Source organism: Neopsephotus bourkii, unplaced genomic scaffold (genome assembly GCF_033783945.1).
Source record: "Neopsephotus bourkii isolate Nb327-2 ecotype Australia unplaced genomic scaffold, CSIRO-AGI_Nbou_v1 NB_1139, whole genome shotgun sequence".
NCBI classification, from domain to species: Eukaryota; Metazoa; Chordata; class Aves; order Psittaciformes; family Psittacidae; genus Neopsephotus; species Neopsephotus bourkii.
The window spans coordinates 3,815,762-3,834,478 of NW_026901625.1; the positions used below are offsets into that span (position 1 = coordinate 3,815,762).

General features: G+C 41.9%; 1 protein-coding gene across 1 annotated transcript; it reads right to left on the reverse strand.

The window, feature by feature from the left end:
- Positions 1-642: 642 nt before the first annotated feature.
- Positions 643-18,161, reverse strand: RSBN1 (round spermatid basic protein 1). The gene is made up of 7 exons (XM_061363071.1): positions 17,729-18,161; positions 13,694-14,364; positions 6,681-6,818; positions 6,119-6,261; positions 5,197-5,364; positions 4,155-4,263; positions 643-3,543 (listed from the first exon to the last, which is right to left on the reverse strand). The coding sequence occupies exons 1-7, from the start codon at positions 18,144-18,146 to the stop codon at positions 3,082-3,084; spliced, it is 2,109 nt and encodes a 702-aa protein (XP_061219055.1). The 5' UTR covers positions 18,147-18,161; the 3' UTR covers positions 643-3,081.
- Between the last annotated feature and the right edge of the window lie 556 nt (positions 18,162-18,717).

Here is an 18,717-nt window from a genome sequence, read left to right on the forward strand (position 1 = left end):
TCACTCAGCAGTTGTCTCCAGCATAAAGCAGGAGGGTTTCCCGCTCCCCAGCCTCACACACACATCCCAAGGCAGAGTCATAACTGGAGAACTGAGGATTTGCAGGATCCATGTTCACAAACTGGTCTGCATCTACCTGGGTAGCACGAAGAACAAGCCATGACATTTGCCAGAGTTTGATTATCTCATTACACAGGCTGTTGTATGACATCTTAGAGAACAGACAGCTTTTTAACACCAGAGAGATCAGAAACAGTTACTTGGACCTATCCAGAGATTTGTTCTGCTCAGCAAACACTAAGTGGCCTGAACTGATTACTTCATTTCTAAACAGCCTATGAAAACCAGTATAGCACAGGTCTTGTTCTGGAAAACATGTGCATCTTTCACAGAGGCATTGCTCTAACTCTGCTCTGTTGTTTTCAGTGCAGTTGAAGTCACCTTGAAACAGCAGCTGTCTAGCTGTAGCAATCAGCTTCACAAGCAACCCCTGTCATACTTCACATCCAGAACTGAGGTGGAGTTTGAAATGTCATCTTGGTTCAAGCGTATCAAAGCTGATAACGTAGTTAGGCAAGAGATTCTTATCAAGTTTCCTCCTCTCTTAAACACGCTAGAACAGCATCAGCAACAGTCAAGACATTTGAAGATATATTTCTATATTTAAATCTGACATTAGATATTAAGTTAGTAAGTAAATGGAACCGAAAGAGAGCACGATGCTACCAGTCATGTCCCTCCATCCAAAGAGGTAAGTCAGAGCAGTTTCTTTTATTTCAGGCTGTAGTCACAGATTTCACTAAGCCTACAGTTTTGAAAGCGACATGAGCCACTCTGGTCTTCTTCCTTCATCCACTGGGAAACATGCTGTAAGAGTTTACAGAGACCTTCCAAATCAATTCCCTCTCCATCCTGTTTCAACTCTCACTATAAGACAGACAAGTTGGCGTATGGGGGCTCTTAATCTGTTTATTCTTCCTTTAAAGTGATGTTTGCAGACTCGCTGTGGGATCTGCAGATGTGTCGGTTCCTGAGTGGTTGTATGCAGTGCTGGCTGTCAACAAACGGCCACCGAGTTGATGCACCTCTACTGACATGACCAAAGAACAGCACATGTGAGAAGTGAAATGGGCACTTGGAAGACTAGCAGACTTCAGAAAAAGGAAAGAACACCCTTAGATAATGCAATCTTTGAAGGTGGAGGATGAACTGAAACCGCTATTGCCTGTGAGGAACTTTACTTTGCACAACCCTTAAAGCTATGAAATTCCTCTCAACATAAAAAGTGGAAAAAAACCCACCAGAGAACAGACGGCTCATTTATGAACCCGTCTGGGTCATCTAGAATTTCTGCTAAGATTAAATTACACCCCTGCATGAATCACATTACTTTTTATCATAAAAGCTCTCCATTCTAACACCTTATTTACACAGATTACTAAACAAGTCACTACCACTTCAATCTGTAAATTAGTTTTAAATTGAAATATTTCCTAGTCCTCATTTTGTACCGAAGACAATACATACATACACATAAGGAGTAATACAGGTTCTAACTAATCACTGCAGTATCTTCTGATTATTTTTCTATCAGTTTAAAATAGTGACCTCTACACTGAGGTGCTAATATGTATATAAAAGCCTACACAAACAATATTGCACAAAGTAAGATTTATAATAGAGTAACATATTTTAGAGACCCTTATAAAGAGAAGAGTAATAATTGATATTAAAAAGATGCATCCAGAACTAACACAGCATCTTTGCTTTTGTCTAGTCTAACATAGTGTTTCAAATCTTTCCTACCCCAGTGAGGATTAGAACAAATAAAGTTATCTGGAGACAGCTTAAGTTGCACCAAAACCCAACTTGTACTCTAAATGTGGGGAGGGAGAAGGGAGGGAAGAAAGGGACAGGACTTTTCCTTCTGATGACTCGAAAGGGTGGTAGTAAATGGAGTGAGTGAAAGTCAAGTACAGATTACACGGTAACATCCAGAAATATTGAAAGATCAGTTAAAAACCATTGCTAGCTGACACTCTACACATTTAGCATGTGCCACTGCTTTTTCCACAGTACCTGGGCACCCAGAAGCTACTCATGGAAAAAGCAGTTCAATGCCACAAGACTTTTTATTGTGAAAGAGTAATACAGAACTTCCTGGCATATGGACAGCCGCACTGTGTAAGTCAGTTACCAACTCAACGCTATTAAGTGCATCAGTACAAGGGAGAGTGTGGTTTCATTGGACACATTACGACCTGACCAAGACAAGCTGCCAAGTTGGTTAGTATTTTAAAGCCTTAAAGTGCTCAAAGATAGCAGTTTCCTCCACAAGACTACCAATAAGTTCTTTAATTTTGACACTAGTATTAATCATGTTCAGGGAAGATGGATTTTGGAAGCAAAACCCTCACACCAAACAACGTAAGCAGTGCTATGAGAAGTGTTAGGTCAGTAAGTCATTGCATTTCAACAGGATCAGACACTTGCTTCAGTTAATTTTACTGTAAGAAATAAGAGATCAGTTTCTATAGCTTGTATATATAAACCCAACTCGTATATAAACCAACGTGTCAAGAACAGATACCAAAAGTTTCACAAATCATCCAAAGTGCTGTGCTTTTTTTTTTTTTTCCTTTTTTCTTTTGTTGTTGGGGTTTTTTTTTAAGCAATTAAACTGAAATGGGGAAAGTCACTTTGCAAGTCTTCTACAAAAACCTCTCTTTCTGGTGAAGATCAGAGCTAAAGTAAAAGTAGGGAAATAACACTGACCAATGTAGTTTAATCGGTTTATGTTCCTGGAGGAATTTCATTCTGACTTTGAGAAGATATTAAATATCTCTTTACTTAAACAGAAAGAAGTGGTAGACCACTGTTACAGGTTGTACTAAGGGGTTAAAATACAACTTGAATTTTGCATAATCTGTGTAAAAAAGATATGCTTGACATTTTGGAATGTCACCTTTCTTTATAGAATTATAGGCAAGATTTCTCCAATAAAACATAAGCCAGTTATAAAACTATAACTTCACATCAAAATTTTAAAAAGTTGTTAAAAAATGTTTGCTTATATACATATCACACAGCAGAGCCTGCATGATCCTGTGGATTGTGGTGCTGATCAGACTCTATTTTAAAACCTGGAAGGGGCTGGGCCACCTGATCTGGTTGCACAAGTCCTGATATTGAAGAAAGAGAGGAGGAGAGCACCCCTGGTGTAAGCTGCATTTCTATACCTGGTTCTTCAGACTCTGTTTTTACACTCACACATTGGGGTTCACCTTCTGCCTCTGGATTTCCAGGAACACTACTGTTCGAGCTTGAATTGCTTTCTGCGTTTGGAGAAGTCTCCTCCACAGGGTGATACTGTTTAAGTCTTATGTGCCAGGCTAAGCTGCAGACTGCCGACACCGTTTTGAATTGATGAATGACATTTCTAGGGATGAAGTAGATGTCATTGTCACACAACTGAATTCTAGCATAGCGAATGCCTTCCCGTCTCATTTGGTTTAGTTTGGCTTCGTCCACCCATTGAACACACTGAGAGAAGGAAAATGGTAAAGTTAGTGGTATACTCTGTTTAAACCATTCAGTATCCAACTAATTCCAACACACTTTCTGTCTAAACCAATGTTTAACAGAGAAATCTTTAAACTTGAATGAGAATTGAACTTTTAAAACCTAATTTGTCTAATGTGTACATCTTAGGAGAGGACAGTGATCAGTTGAGAACATTCTACAGTTACAGCTGAAAACAGCAGGTTCAACATGAGACCTCACTGTTTTGCCTGACAGGACTCAGTTTAGATGCCTTTATGTCCTAAACTTCACATCCTCAACCAACATCAGTATATTAGAAAAGGCAGAAACAGGCATACATGGCTTCTTAATCAACTACTAGTTGTTTCTATAGCAGGTATCAGGACTCACAACTTGGTGAAAAGGAAAAGCAGCTGGACTACATGATAACTGTACATCCCTTCCAACTGAACTATTCTGTTCTGAAACATGAGAAGGGAAATCGCCCAGGAGAGCTGTGAGTTGAGGGCCACCAAGGATACAACAGTCCTGGCTACACTGTGAACCTGAAAGTTATCAGAAGCTACCACCAAAATGCTAAGAATGAGCTGTCATTAGGGAAGATTCAATACCTGTGACACCGGAGGTTCATGCAGGTCCAACTGAAGTCTCTGCACAACATCAGTGAAATCTTCAGCATGAAAACAAACCACATCTTTGGTTATACGAGGCTGGTCGCTCCTAAAGAAAGATGAGAAAACCAGGAATTTTTAAACAACTGGACTTGGAGAATTACAACTCCTTCCTGCAGAAAGTCATTGAACCAACGACCTATCAGAGTTTTACACTGCACACAAAGTCTCATCACTTCTCAATACACATATTACTTTGAAACAGAGATGTCATATTTTTTTCCTTCATTTTACTCCTTTCTTGATACATGCACAACAGAAGTGATGTTTTCATGGACAAATAGTACACTAAAACATCTGAGAACTAGGATGAACCTGCCAGTATCAAAGTTTTCTGGTTTGCCTCAATTCTTCCATTAGACAGAATCATTCTGTACTAAAGGAAAACAAAAAGTAACCAAGTAATTCTGATGCCAAAGCAATGCGGAGCTGGGTGTTATTCAAGAGCTTTGAATAAGAATATAGGAAGATTGGACATCTTTTATTGGTATCAAAATCTAATGATACTGCTAATGCTGCTGTCCAGTTTCTACTGGAATTGCTAGAAAAAAACATGATGCAAGTCTAATTTCTGTGCAAGGTGAACAGGAACACCCTGGGTACATGAAAGGAGAAGGCACTGTAGCTCTGAAATGAGTTACATTGAGGTCTATCACTATTAAGGAAGTCAGCATTAATATACCTATTCAGGAAAAGAACAGTTACAGATGATGGTCCAGAAACGGTGTATTAAGGCTTATTTCATATACCACTAAAATTTTCTGCAAACTGCTGTTACAACCCTTCTACTGTCTCGAGAAGAAGGAAGAAACAACAGGTATATAGCTTGTGAGTTTCAAGCTCGACAGCAGATCTCTTTACAGGGTTTAAACCATTTCATTGATTAGGCTTGTTTTCCAAGGAACTGTCTTTTATTTAAGAGACAAAACCACTTCAGAATCACCCCCTCCTAAGAGAACAGTTGCATTTCAGTGGCACTCACCATTCCCCAAACTGTACAGCCTTCAGAACACCAACAGCAGCTGTACTCTGCCAGTCAAACCCTTGGCCCACATGGTCAGCGTGAGCTCTTGTTCTGTCTTCAAACAGAACCTCCCGGGGCTCACTGGTCCGAGGTAGGTACTGGAGATTCTTTATTTCATTCATTGACCTACAACATGAGAAAAAGACATAGTAAAAATGTTTCAGGCTAGTCAAAAATAAGTACTTGTATTAAAATAATCTTAAAAGTCTTGTGTGCTGCAGGCTTTAAAATCAAAGATCAAAGCATTTCCCTCCTTCAAGGTGCTCGTTCAACAAAAGACCGGAACAAATACAGCAAAGTACAGTTCAGGTTATGAAATCAAAATTCCAATAGATACTGAAGTTTAGTTATTTGGGAGTATGTCCTAAAATTCTGCTTGAAATTACAATGAAAACACGCTTCCAATTCTTTATCTCCTAAACTTTGTTCTACAGCACACTCTTTGAGCAAGATACCAAGTATATATGTACCCCACGACACTTTCTGAGAAGGCAGACACTATTGCAAGTGCTTTAACACTAACATTATAATGCAACATGAGCAGTGTAAGGATCTCCACTCTTTTTGAGCATTCACCTCACCACTAAAGTTCATTCCACAGAAGTAAGATGAATAAAAGTCTCCTGAAGGAAAATAAAAAGGGGGTTCAATCTTAAGAAAGCACTGATCTAGGATGTAGTGGTGAAATAAAATAACCATCACAAATAACTTGTTTGGCTTATCCACTGAGCCAGTCTGAAACAGAAATGAAACTCAAACCTGTGAATTAACCTTCTGAAGAACTAGCTACACATAAAGCACTTAGGTTCTATTCTCAAGTCTAACACAGACATAACTGCAATGTTTTACCTTTAACATGGAAAGGAAAACAAAACATTACCGGCGCCGTTTGAATGGTGATTTTGGCATATCAGCTGTTGGGATCATCTGCTCCCCTGGTCTCACCCACATTATGGGGCCATCATCACTTTGTGACCTGCACTGAAGTCTGAGACTAGAAAGAGTCCCCCAGGGCAAAGTCATCTAAAAGAAACCAAAAACAAAACAACCCACAAAACACACATAACACAAAACACTGGGTGAGATAGAAAAATTAAGTGATGCCTTTGGTAAAACTGGTTCAAATTTGCTGTCAAAAGAGCTGCACAGAAACTAAAATATATTCAAGACATTCCAATATATTCCACGCCGACTTTATCAGACTTATTTTTTAGGGAAGCAGATGATTATGCAGTGCCTCTATAGGATAAACTACTTAATTTTTTAATTATTTTCACAACTGTTGCTACCTAATGCAGTATCTTTCACTTGGACACAGGGAAGACAAGCACATCACCAGAGAAAATACTTTATGGTTTCTAATTACCTTGAAATAGATAAAACTCAGCCACGGCTTAAGTATCCATAGAGTTCTAAACAAGACACCACAAGTTACTGCTTACTCTGAGAAATGGAGATTCTTCTAACATATCTAGGAATTCTGGGAAGTAGTCTCCAACTTCTTCATCCACGGCTCCAACAAGACTGATCTGCCGCATTGGTCCTGCTCGGTAGGTTCCACAGCAGTACGTTCGATTGACCTGAGTGGCCAGAAAGGAAAAGACAATACCAGCACAGCTTTAGCTCTGTTACAAGAGATTAAAATTGATTAATATAATACAGTAGGCCGCAGCTCAGATGGATCTTGGGCTCATCCACATCTATTTCATTAGAGATGCTTTTGGGAATAGGCACAGAGCCTGTTTAGAACAGGTGCCCATAGGGTATCCCAAGAGAAAGAACTATCTGAATTACTGACAGGAAATACTTCTAAAGTTTGAATAATAGTGTGTTAGTATTTGACTAATTCAGGAACAATTCAGCCCTTCCAAGCTGACTTCAGAAAACCTCCTACACACGTTTCATTGTGACTCAAGTCTTTCAAGAAAGCTTCAAGCCTCCACTAATTGGTGCAAGCTGACTGTTGCTTCTACATTTCAAACTGTGTGCTACTGAAATACGTGCATTCTTCACTTCAGCCACATCCCAGAGGTCTTTCCCCTGTGACTGCAGTGAAAAATCTCCGTGTCCATCAAGCAATGACTCTAGTGACAACTGTTCTAGTGTATACACAAAATTAGTCCAAACATGAAGGAAATGAGAGGTAGAAATCCAGTGGTCACACACAAGTTGACTACTACCATTTGCAGTATACCCTGCTGTCACTCCTGTGGCCAGAACCGCTGTGATCTCACTCACAGCTTCCTGACATCCTCTGTAGCACAAACTGTCCCACTTTTCCAGGTCACCTGGAAACTTTTCTTGCCCATTTCCTGTTCCCAGAAGAGAATCACTGGCACCACTCCAGTGTTCTCTAGTCCCCTCCTGTGGACTGCAGCTGTAACACACCATACAGCCAGATGCAGCAGCTATTCAACCCTAAAAGATCAGAAATCCTGCTGTAATTAGTCTGGTTTGTATACTCCGTTGTATTTAAGCTCCAACCTTCTATCACTCTTTGACAGTCTCCCTACATGCATCAAGTGGTTCCAGTGGTGAAAAGCCATAGTACATCTCCATAGCTAAAGTGGTGGGGTAGGCACAAAGGACTTTACTAGTAAATCTATTTTATAGTCACATTCAGAAGTGTGACACCTTTTGTAACTCATGTATAGATATATTTATGAAGCAGCTTAGTTTTAAGTTCTGGAATTTAGCTAACAAACCAGATGTAGTTGAACTATTCCATGAAGCTGTTAAAGGTAAATTAGGAGAGACTAATAAGGCAAGAGTTACAGTTACTGCTGCAGTACTTTCCTCTAGCAGCAACCGTAGATATTTAGCTGCTTAATTACAGGAGTTCAGCTCACTCCTATTTCCAGAGTTCTTTCTTTAGCTTTGTATATACAAAGTTGGCAGTTCTGCACTGACTGCACACACGTTTTAATTAAAAGCTAAGAAGGAGCCAAAGATGACTTCACATACAGTTTTATTCCTCAGCTGTAAGCCAACTACTGCACTGCATCACCTCTGCCTTCACGTGCTAAAGTTTACATCCCAAGTCACTCTCAGAACTGCACTGGGCAGCTCAAGCACTCTACAAGTCCATCATGACCAGCAGCAGCAGCAGCTGGATGAGCACATACAGACTTTCTGAGTTTGACCATACAGATTTATGAGCCAAGCACTACCTTGAGAGGCTGTTAATTCTTTTTGGCTGCTGCCCTAGGAGAAAGTCTGCAAATCCTATTAGAACACTACTGGTGAAGGGTCGTATCTAACATCAGTAAAGTGGAATGATTTATACTGTGACAGTGGTGAGGCACTGGCAAAGATGACCAAAGTGGTAAATGTTCCATTCCTGGCAGTGTTCAAGACCAGGTTGGACAGGGCCTTGCGCAACACGGCAGGGGGTTGGAACTGGATGATCTTAAAAGTCCTTTCCAACCCAAACTATTCTGTGATTCTACCAGCTAGCCATAATCCAATCCAGAACACTGGAAAACTGCTTTTATTTGGAAGTTAATGGAAAACTACAGCATTAATGGAAATTGAAAACTACAGCATTAATCTATGCACCCTATGGGAGTACTAAGGCCTGAAATGCTCTGGTCCTTAAGCCAGTTCAGTTTAACTACCTGGTACTATTAAAGTAAGTGGAGATAGACTACTTCCAGATGAGATTTGTTTCACTGAAGCCACCTGTTGAGAGGCACTAGTATTTCACAAGTGTCTGTCCCAAGTTAAATGTATTATAATACCATACACAGGTTTTCCTTGTATTTTTTTGCACAGGGAATAAAAACTAGAAGCTTTAGCATTATTTTAATGCACTGGAATGCAACATAAAAATAAAACTGAAGAGCTGTAAAAGGAGACACGAGAAGTACTTTAAGAAAAACATGGATTTCAGTGTTTTGCTAGTTTCTATTGGAATTTAGACATGTGCACTACACTTGAGAATTAAAACCAGGATATATTTACACTGAAAATACGCATCAACTAATGGCAATCCCCAGCAGGCTGCTGTATTCATCTCAAGCACCTCAATCACAGGGGAAGTAGTCTACCAGATTAGATGCTGTTAAGTATTCCTTCACATGTAGTTTCTGTCTCATCCTTGACTCCTCCAGCACAGCACAAATACTAGTACCATTTGTTCGGTTAGTGGTCTCAGGAATAAGGAGTATGCCAAGACCTTGTGTGTAATAACAAGCATTTTCATGCCAAGAACATGCATCTACTCATGGGACACTAAATCACCCAGGCATGAAGGAAGAACAAGTAACCTCCTTGTTGCACCTTCTTACAAGCTACTTTGACATGTCATCTGAAAAGTGCTCCAACAGCTACATTCATTTCACAGCCATCTTCATGCGCCCGTTTTCAGGGAAGACAGATGAGACTATGGAAAACCTGAAGTCATTTTGCTCTACCCACTAGGACCTTTCTTAAAGTTTCTTTTGGCTTGTTTTCTATTTTTCATTTTATCATTTGTTTGGTTGGGGGGGGGGGCTTTTTTTTGCTTTTTTGGGGGGCTTGGGGTTTTTGTTTAAAGTCCAGTTCCTAGGAGCTGGGTCATTCCAGTTCTTATGGCTGTCAGAAGTTGGTAATTTACTACCACAACACCTTCATTGCTCTCATCTGTTCACTATGCTTCCTAACAAACATCAGTGGATCACTAACTGCCACTATTTACAGATCAGATCAATACAGATCTTCCCTGTTATAAAAGGACCATCAGACTGGTGAGACCATGCAGGTGTTCTGTGCCCTTTCAAAATGCCAGACAGCTATCACTACCCTGTGTGCCCCCTACTCCATACAGGATCACACTAAAAGTTACAGGCATATTTGAAATCAGTTCCTCAGTGTTCATGGAGACGTTTTATAGCAGCTGAATGATGTGCCTATCAGTGGTTCACACACAAGAGTGAGAACAGAAGTAGACAGCTCCCATAGAACTTACAGAGCTGGTATTTGCACATTACTGAGATAATCAGGCCCTGCCTCATGAAGGGGCAAGCAAACAGTATCCTTGTACTGGATTACTTTCCCTACCTCTGTAGGGAAAGAGGACACACAGAAAAGGCGTAAGCTTGAGACAAATGAGGTTAAGTTTCAGGAGTTGCTCTTTAAGTTTCAAGAAAAGCATGAATCAGTTGACAGTGACAATATTTTAGTATATCAAGTTCGTTACAAAACCAACCACGCAAACACTTTGCTAAAAGGAAGAAAGCCAGAACACAAGGCAGCTTACTATTTACAACAGAAGGGAAAGAGGACAGCGTGACAAGCCATTACAGCAAAGGTTATGTTTGACTAAAACATGTCAAATATTTCATTGGGCAGTATTATGTGGCTTAAGTATAAACTAAGTTAAGTTCACAGTGCAGAGGCACAATTTCTCCATTTCATATTCTGATAGCTTCTGCTAAAGAAATTGTCCTTCCAGAATAAGGGATCTTCTTTCAGGAGTAAGAAAAGTTACGATGGGGCACAAAACCAAACTGTGATATTGTTCATTAACCAAAGCTGCAAAGAATATTGTAAACTCTTCCAACTGCACAATACAGGAGTAGGAAAGCTGACCCTATTATCACCCATTACCTCCTTCTCAGAAGGAACAGCAGCTTACGTAAAAACCTACTTCCCCCAACTCTTTCCTGGCCTCTCCCCAGAACCCCCCCTCCCCTTTGTGACAGTTTAACTGCTCTTTAGACCATACAGAGATCTGATCAAGTCCTTTTTGGGGCAGGGGGAATAAAAGGGAAAAGCAGAAGTGGTTTTTCAACTCTAACTATGTTCCTATTCACTGAGTAGACCTAAAAACAGTTGTTCTTAAAGAGCTGATAAGGAAATAAATATTCATTCTAGTTGCACTGCTAAGAACTTTCAAACTGTAGTATGCTCTTGTGCAAAGAAAGCTTACAAGTTACTGTTCAGTGATTTGAGTCTTGAAGGATCCTAGTGCCACTGAATAGCTTCAAACTAAAGCTCAGCTTTAGCAACGAAGCATTAGAACAAATGAGGCAGAACCAATGCAAGAAAGAAAATCCAGAAAGCACTGGAGCTCAATTATTTTAATATACAGAAACCATAGTTATCCTACAAACATTAGAGTGCTTTTTAATAAACATTCAGTTTATACTGTCTTCACTGTCCTGAGAACGAATGAATTAACTCTCTTGCAAGGTGAATTATCACTTGATTTTTATTCAGTCTTCCAGACTGAAGTCCTTATTTTGAACTGGAGTCAATTCCTACTCCAATTCAGTTTGTCTGAAAAGGTGCACAACCAGCTAAATGTTGTACAAGCCAAAGGCCACATTAACTTTTAGTTCATTTGCAGTTTACAGATCCAATTTTAATTTCTTGATACCAAGTCTCCAGGCCTAAAGATTACCCAATGCCCAGAATCCCCCTGCCACAGTATGGCTCAGTATAGCAAACAAGTTCATGCATACAGAAGGTTCAACCTAGAATGGAGGTGACTTAAAAAACAAGTATCTTCAACTAAAAACAGTATCATAACTACAGCATACAATACTGTAACATGCTTAATCGTCAGAAAATAACCATACAGTGCTTCTGTATTGTACAATTCTCATGCAGGAAGGTCCAAAAGTGAAGCTCAGTCAATCTGCTGATTCCTCAACAGCACTGCCAAGGAACAGCGATGAACCAGACAGACTTAAGCAAGGTATTTTAGCCTTCCCTATTAAGCTAGCTTCCAAAACTTGAGTCTTGGCAGTGTGCAGACACGATTGAATCCACTACCAATTTAAATGCATCTCTAAACTAGATACTTCACTATCATCTACATTACCTGAAGAGTCCCGCTTAAGTTGTCTTAGAAGTCATAATTCTACTTCTGTTTGCTCTGTGTGCGAATTTCACCAACATACAGAAAGGATTAACCAGGTCACGCTGAAGACGTCTTCAGAGAGGCATTTTAGACCAAGTGAACTTCATGTCATGACTAATCTTAATCAAGTTTAGACAGTACTTAAAATAGAATTAACTGAAATACCAACACAGACTATAACCCAGTGAAGCCATACACTCGTCACATGTATTTATAGTATAAGCTATTCATGTTCACAAGACATTCACCAAGAAAAAGTACAATTGCTAAATATCCAGTTGGCACCATTTAACCATTTTAGGGGATCACCACATGCACTCAGAATGTAATCATGATTCCAAAGAACAGAGATAAATCCTTTAATACAGAGGACTCTAAAACCTAAACTGTGGACAAGTTCCACATCTGCAGAGCACCGGTGGGTACTGTGCAGAAGTGCAGCAGTGTGTATGCTCGGACTGGTTTTGAAGTACTAAGCACTGATGCAGCTCTGTCAATGCAAAGAATTACTTAAACCAAGAAACAGAAGCTGGCTTAAAAAAAGATCAGTGCTGCAGCAGCTATTCATTATTAAATTCATAAGCTAAGTGTCAGAATTACTGATTCAATACTATCTGTGATTCAAAGACCCCCTAACTGACAACGCAGGAACCTTCTGTTAAGTAGTGTTTTTCCAATGCAAACTTCCCTGATACACATTTGATAAACTCTGGAAAGATCCACCCACAAACATCAGGATTTCAAAATCTGTTACTAAGATCTGTTCCAAAAGCACTGAAGTGCACTCTGCAACAGAGTTTCAGGTTTTTCCTTCCAACAGGTGAACCAGTAAAGGTAATTAACATCTTGAATCAAGACTTTAAAAAGTAATCAGTAGTTTGAATCTGTTCTCGGACTACACTAAGCAGGGAAAAGTTTTATTCCACCTGAAAGTCATTTATCTCATCTGCAACATTGTTGTATGTCCATAGATATTTTAAAGCTTGATCACAGGAGTCAAATGCAACAGATTTTCATATGGGAATCTTGACATTAACATAGTTATTACTGTTGCATCCATTTAAGCTACATGGAAATACAGTTTAAGAATTTAAGATACCTGAAGTGCAAATCAAGGTAGTATATAAAATGAAAGCCTTTCTTAAAGGCAATTAAAAAGATAGTCTAACCAACACTCTGAACCTGGGAAGTTTAAGCATCCAGCAAAAGCTACTCACAGAATTAAGACATTAAAACACTCTTATTTGTTGTGAATGATACACTAAAACCTGAAAAGTAATGTCATTGCAAAAAAACCCCAGATTACTGAATAGAAAAAGCAATGTCAGTATTTGCAATCTATACAATTCTTAATACAGACTTCGCTATTGCTTTGAACCATGTCAGCGTTCTCCCAAGTACAGAAGAAGAGCTGAAAGCCTGCAAGATCAGTGCAGATCTTTCACATTTAGCAGTGTCTCAAGTGTGATCCATAGTCCCAACATCATCTTTTTTCATCGGCTTGGAAGAAACATTTTGCCTCACCTATTTTAGGCCATCCCTGCTCTGGATTACAGAATAATCAGATCTAGGTGTCCTGCAACTTTTACGCCTTTAAATAGCTCTTACCTGAGAGTGAAAATTTGAAATTGTGGTTGTTTCAATGTCCTTCTTGCCCAGAATTTCCATTTTCACTGGAGTGTTAGGAAAGTTAAAAGCAAAGTAATCCAGGAAGTCTGGTAAATAAGCAGCTGCTCCATGTACTATGGCTAAAGCATAGTAAGCTGCATTTTTATCATTTTCACTGAATGACAATGCAAGAAACTCTTCGGCAAATCTCTCCATCTCCACTGGAGACAAAAATGAGAGTTCATCCATGTAAGCATGAAGGACCAGAGCACCACCATTGGACTGATGTTCTTCGTGAATGAAGTTACTAAATTTAGTGCCAGTTTTCAAGAAGCTGCTGCGAACAGAATGCTCCTGGTGTGTCACAAATGGTGTTTGTACTCCCTGGGGTATTCGATATTCCTGCATACCCAAATTCAGTCTGCAGAGCTGCTCATCCTTCAGGTACCTGAAGGATTCCTTGTTCATTTCCAAGTTATCACACTGTCCTTGAGAAAGAGTCTCCTTGTCAATGCGAGTGAGTCCAGCACACACTGTCTGCACTTCTTTGTTGTACATCTTCAGGCGTTTCCCCCTCATATCTTCCCGATGTTTCTTTTTCTTTTTTTTCTTTATCTTCTTCATAATAAGACTGTCAGCTCGCTGGGTTTTGCCATTTTCATCTGGAGTTTCTGGCAGTGACAATAAAGAGAAGATTAGAGTTCTGCAGTTGCAGCATGTTCACCCCTAAAGAATTAAACCCTCCCATTTGCTAAAGCTCTCTATTCCCAGGAAGTAATACCTTAACTTACAAGACTTTAATTATACAACAAAAACTGCTGTACCTCTGGTTATTATGCAAGGAAGACACTGAATTATGGAAATCTTCCAAAACTCAAGCTTAATACTTTAGAGATAGTTCATATTTTAATAGAAGTATTAGAATACCTTTAAAGGGAATCCATATTCCCAAGCATCTGTAAGTACATTAATAACTCCTGACATTTAAGGCAGTGCCATGCAGGGGAAGAGGATAAACAAGTTAAGAAGTAACATTTAAACATTAATACTTTCATTACAGAAGGCTTCCTTGATTTTGGATACACACTACAGAAGCAAAACTGAGTGCAAAGGAAGAGGCACAAATATTTAAGGCAGTCGGCTTTCTGGACAAGAAAAAACCCAACAATTAAAATAGCCTTAGACCACTGATCTTTTTTTATTAAAGGATCTGAATCATTACATCCACATCTTCAGCTATCTTTCACTACTCGTAACTACTCAGTTAAATCAGAGCTAGAAATTAAGAGGAGGTTGTCTGGTTTAGGTTTTGGTTGGTTTGGTTTTTTAAGGTTAATCAACCTCTAAAAGGCTAAAGGCTGAAAGATAAAAAGTAAAGTAGTTCTGTTTGGCAAAATGCAATAGTTTAACTGCTCATTGTCTAGGAATAGAAACTAATTCAAATAGTATTTACCAAATGACAGTGGTAGTTAGAAATCTTGATGGTCCAGCTGTTAAAAAACTCAATTGCCAAGATAAGCCTCTAATCTACCTGAACCAAAGAACTATTTCATGCCACAATTCACACAAACCTCTAAGAGCCATGTTACCAGGAGAGCTGTAGGGGTCCAAACACCTGCTGAAGGCAACATCAGACTGGAAGATGCAATGGCTAAAGTTTCAGTTTCCTGCAGCACAGGGCTCTGTGCTAACAAAATTTCCCTTCTGTCTGCAAAGCTATCAAATTTGTATTTCCTCTTTACTCTCTTGCAGTTCTTCAAGAAAAAAATAAACATGTTACACTGATCTGTGAGAAAGGGTGTAAGGATATATACATGCAGCCTCAAGTTACTTAGTCTAACCAGTGTTCAACAGTATCATTACTAGGCTGGTCTCGGAGCTCTTCACTACAGACAGCTGACCTTCGAAACAGCCTGCTGTAGTGAACAGAATTACTCATGAAGCAAAGAGTCGATTGCTTAATACTAACTTCATACGATTGTCTTAGGACCTGAAATTCAAGTTCACACGCTACTGCTGTTGGCCTTTACAAACAGCAAATGCCCTTATTTTTATATTACAGCTAAGGAAACCAGGAAAAGAAAGGTGGTAGCACTTGTTTTGGTAGGTCACCTGAAACAGTTCTTTGAATAAGCTTTTCTGCAAGTCTCAGAAGTTGAGGCTGCATAAGCTTACTCAATCACTAAGCTCTCAAGTATAGATACTGCTTTACTAACTGTAACATACTAATTACACAGAAGACCTTTGTTCTGTTGGAGCCAGAGATTCCGAGCTGAAACTAAACAAGAATTTCATGGCACCACCAAGCTGTTGGAAATACTTCCCTGTAGGTATTTCTAAATTAATTTTTGGTTGTTATGTGTCTTATTTTGAGTATTTCTAATTCTAGACGTAGTTTAGAAAACCTCAGACATGCACTAGTTTTAGTTCAGAGCACCTGCCTGTTTGAAGATATCCCCTAATAGCAGGCACACAAACTAGCACTCTGCAGTTTGGAACTTCCAGTGAAGACTGGTCTCTTCTCAGGATAAAAGATATCCCAACTGTGCTGTATCCACTGAACACAGCAGAGTCCCACTACTGCACTGAGACCAACCTCTGTATAAAGCTAGACTGTGACATTATGGCAGTACCTGACAGTCTTGAAGCAAAGAGTTTTAATTATTCCTTTAAATAAATGGAATGCCTCCAGTACCTCAAACACAAGGAAAGCTACAGAAAGGTCACCAAACTATGGGCATAGCAGCAGTGCCAATAACTCCACTAGTCTAAAACATCACATAACTGGACACACCAGTATCACCATTAACCAGCAAAACCACTGGAGATGATTGTTGTCACTCATGGCTGAAGGCAAGTGTAGTACAGTCAAAGAAACAGCCAATTAATTGGATTACACTTACAAATAACACCGGATAGCTAGGAAAACAAACCCAGCCTCATCCCAAAACCCAATGCACACCTTCAGCAGAGGACAACTAGTGCTGAGTGTCATGACTTCCAGCACACAGACACCTTTCCTTTGCTAACCTGGAATTCAGTCAGTAGTTTTAACAGTGTTTAAGTTTTTAAGGCCTCATTTGACTACTTGTTTAGACCTGGCATACAGTGACACTCCCAATCTAGAGAGCTATAGTACTTCTCTGTTATCAAGCTAAAGTTTGGAGTTACAGTCCAGTAATGAGTAGTCACTATTCAAACACAGCTGTGGAGAAGCATTAAGCCAAGTGAAAAGTCTCTCCCCATAATAGCTTTGCCCTTTCTTACACAGCACTACCAAAGAGTTTACACTACAAACCTAACTTTGTAAGCACTGCATCTTCAGCACAGTAACTTCACATATACTCCTGAAGCCTGATTCACGTTAGTATCTATTACAGCAACTTCTGCAATGGCTTTTTATTTATGCTGCTCTCCCCAAGAGGCTTTTTGCTATCACAAATAAGTGAGTAGAACAAAAATAATTCTGTACCGTGAAAAAAAAAAAAAAGGAAAAAATCCAGACAAAACCTGGCCTTCATTAAAGCAGTTTCAGGATATTTAACTCAAGAAAAACACCACACCAGCCACAGCACCTTCTCAGCTCCGGTGTAAGTTAACGCAGGCACGGCAGGAAGAAAGCTCTGCTGTGGAAGTGCTCGCACTGAGAGCCGCGCAGAGGGCAGCCCGGGCCGGCAGCGCTGGAGCCCTGCTCGCCCCGAGCCTGCCACACGCTACGGGGCTCCGGATCCCAGTGGGACACAGCGACGGGCCCCGCTGCGACCAGGGACAGCGGTGGGGTCCAAAGCCACGGAGCGCTCACCCGCCTTTGCCCACCGCCACCTGAACGCACACAGGGCGCCGAAAGCCGCGTTCTCTGCGGCTCCCACCGGGGCCGGTGAGGCCGAGCCGGAGCCGGCCCCCCTGAGCCCGGCCAGCCACGGACGGCGGAGTGCGAGGCCGCCGCTGAGGGCTGCGGCAGGCAAGCTCTGCCGGGTACGATCCGCACGGGCGCTACCGGTCAGTCCCGAGCCCACACCCGTTCCGCCTGCTCACCTCGCTTGCTGGGCCGCCCGGCTGCCCCGTCCGCGGGGCTGCCCCGCCTCGCCTTCTGCGGCTGCCCGGCGGCCAAACGGCCGGGCTCGGGGCCGGCGGCAGGGCGATGCCGGTGGTGGTGGTGGTGGCGGCGTTCCTCCAGGGCGGCGGGTGGCGGCAGGGTGAGCGGAGAGAAGGTGAAGAGCCCGGCGGCGGGCAGGCCGGGCAGGGCGGCCGGGGGCAGCGGCTCCGCCGGGCCGGGCCCCGCCAGCAGCGGTTGGTTCAGCCGGGCCCGTTTGGCGCCCGCCGCTTCACCAGAGGGACCCCGCCTCCGTCGCCCGCCGCCGCGGGGCCGGCCGGGCCGGTCCCCTGAGGGGAGCTGGGGCGGCTCCTCCGCGGCTCGGGGCACGGCGCGCACCGCAGCGACCTGCGCAGCCATTTCGCAGCCTCCCTCACATACATTTAAATGGGCCCGAGCCACAGGAGGCGCCCGCGCGCAGGCGCAGCCGCAGCCGCCCCGCTCTCCTCCCCCCCGCGGGAGCTGTAGTTCGCGCCGGAGCCACGGGAAGTGTAGTGCGCGCGAGGGCGCGTGCGCGGAGGGTTAGCGCAGGCGCGCTGGAGGTGTCATGGCGGCGGCCGCGGGTGAGGGCTGCCGGTGGACTCGGGACGGACCAGCCAGGACCGCAGCAAATAAACGTTACCTTTATGGCATTGCTCGCGGTTAGCAGCGAATCGCCTGGGCTGGAAAAGCCCTTTCAGCTCATCCAGTCCAGCCCTTACCCCAGCACTGCCAAGGCCACCCCTAACCCATGGCACTGAGGATGTGAACACTTGCAGGGACGGTGCCTGCAGCCCTGCCCTGGGCAGCCTGTTCCAATGCCTGAGCACCCTCTGGGGCAGGAATTGTTCCTCAGCTCCATCTAAACCTGCCCTGGTGCAGCTTGAGGCCGGTTCCTCTTGTCCCATCCCTTGTCCCTTGGGAGAAGAGACTGACCCCACCTCACTATGAT

Bases quoted from the DNA above. Each gene is read 5' to 3' on its own strand.
- RSBN1 (XM_061363071.1), bottom strand. From the start codon at position 18,146: ATGGCTGCGCAGGTCGCTGCGGTGCGCGCCGTGCCCCGAGCCGCGGAG. The intron at 14,365-17,728 runs GTGAGCAGGCGG...TGTCACTGCCAG, and splicing joins CGGGCGGCCCAGCAAGCGAG to AAACTCCAGATGAAAATGGC. The intron at 5,365-6,118 runs GTAATGTTTTGT...CTCATGTTGTAG, and splicing joins TCACCATTCAAACGGCGCCG to GTCAATGAATGAAATAAAGA.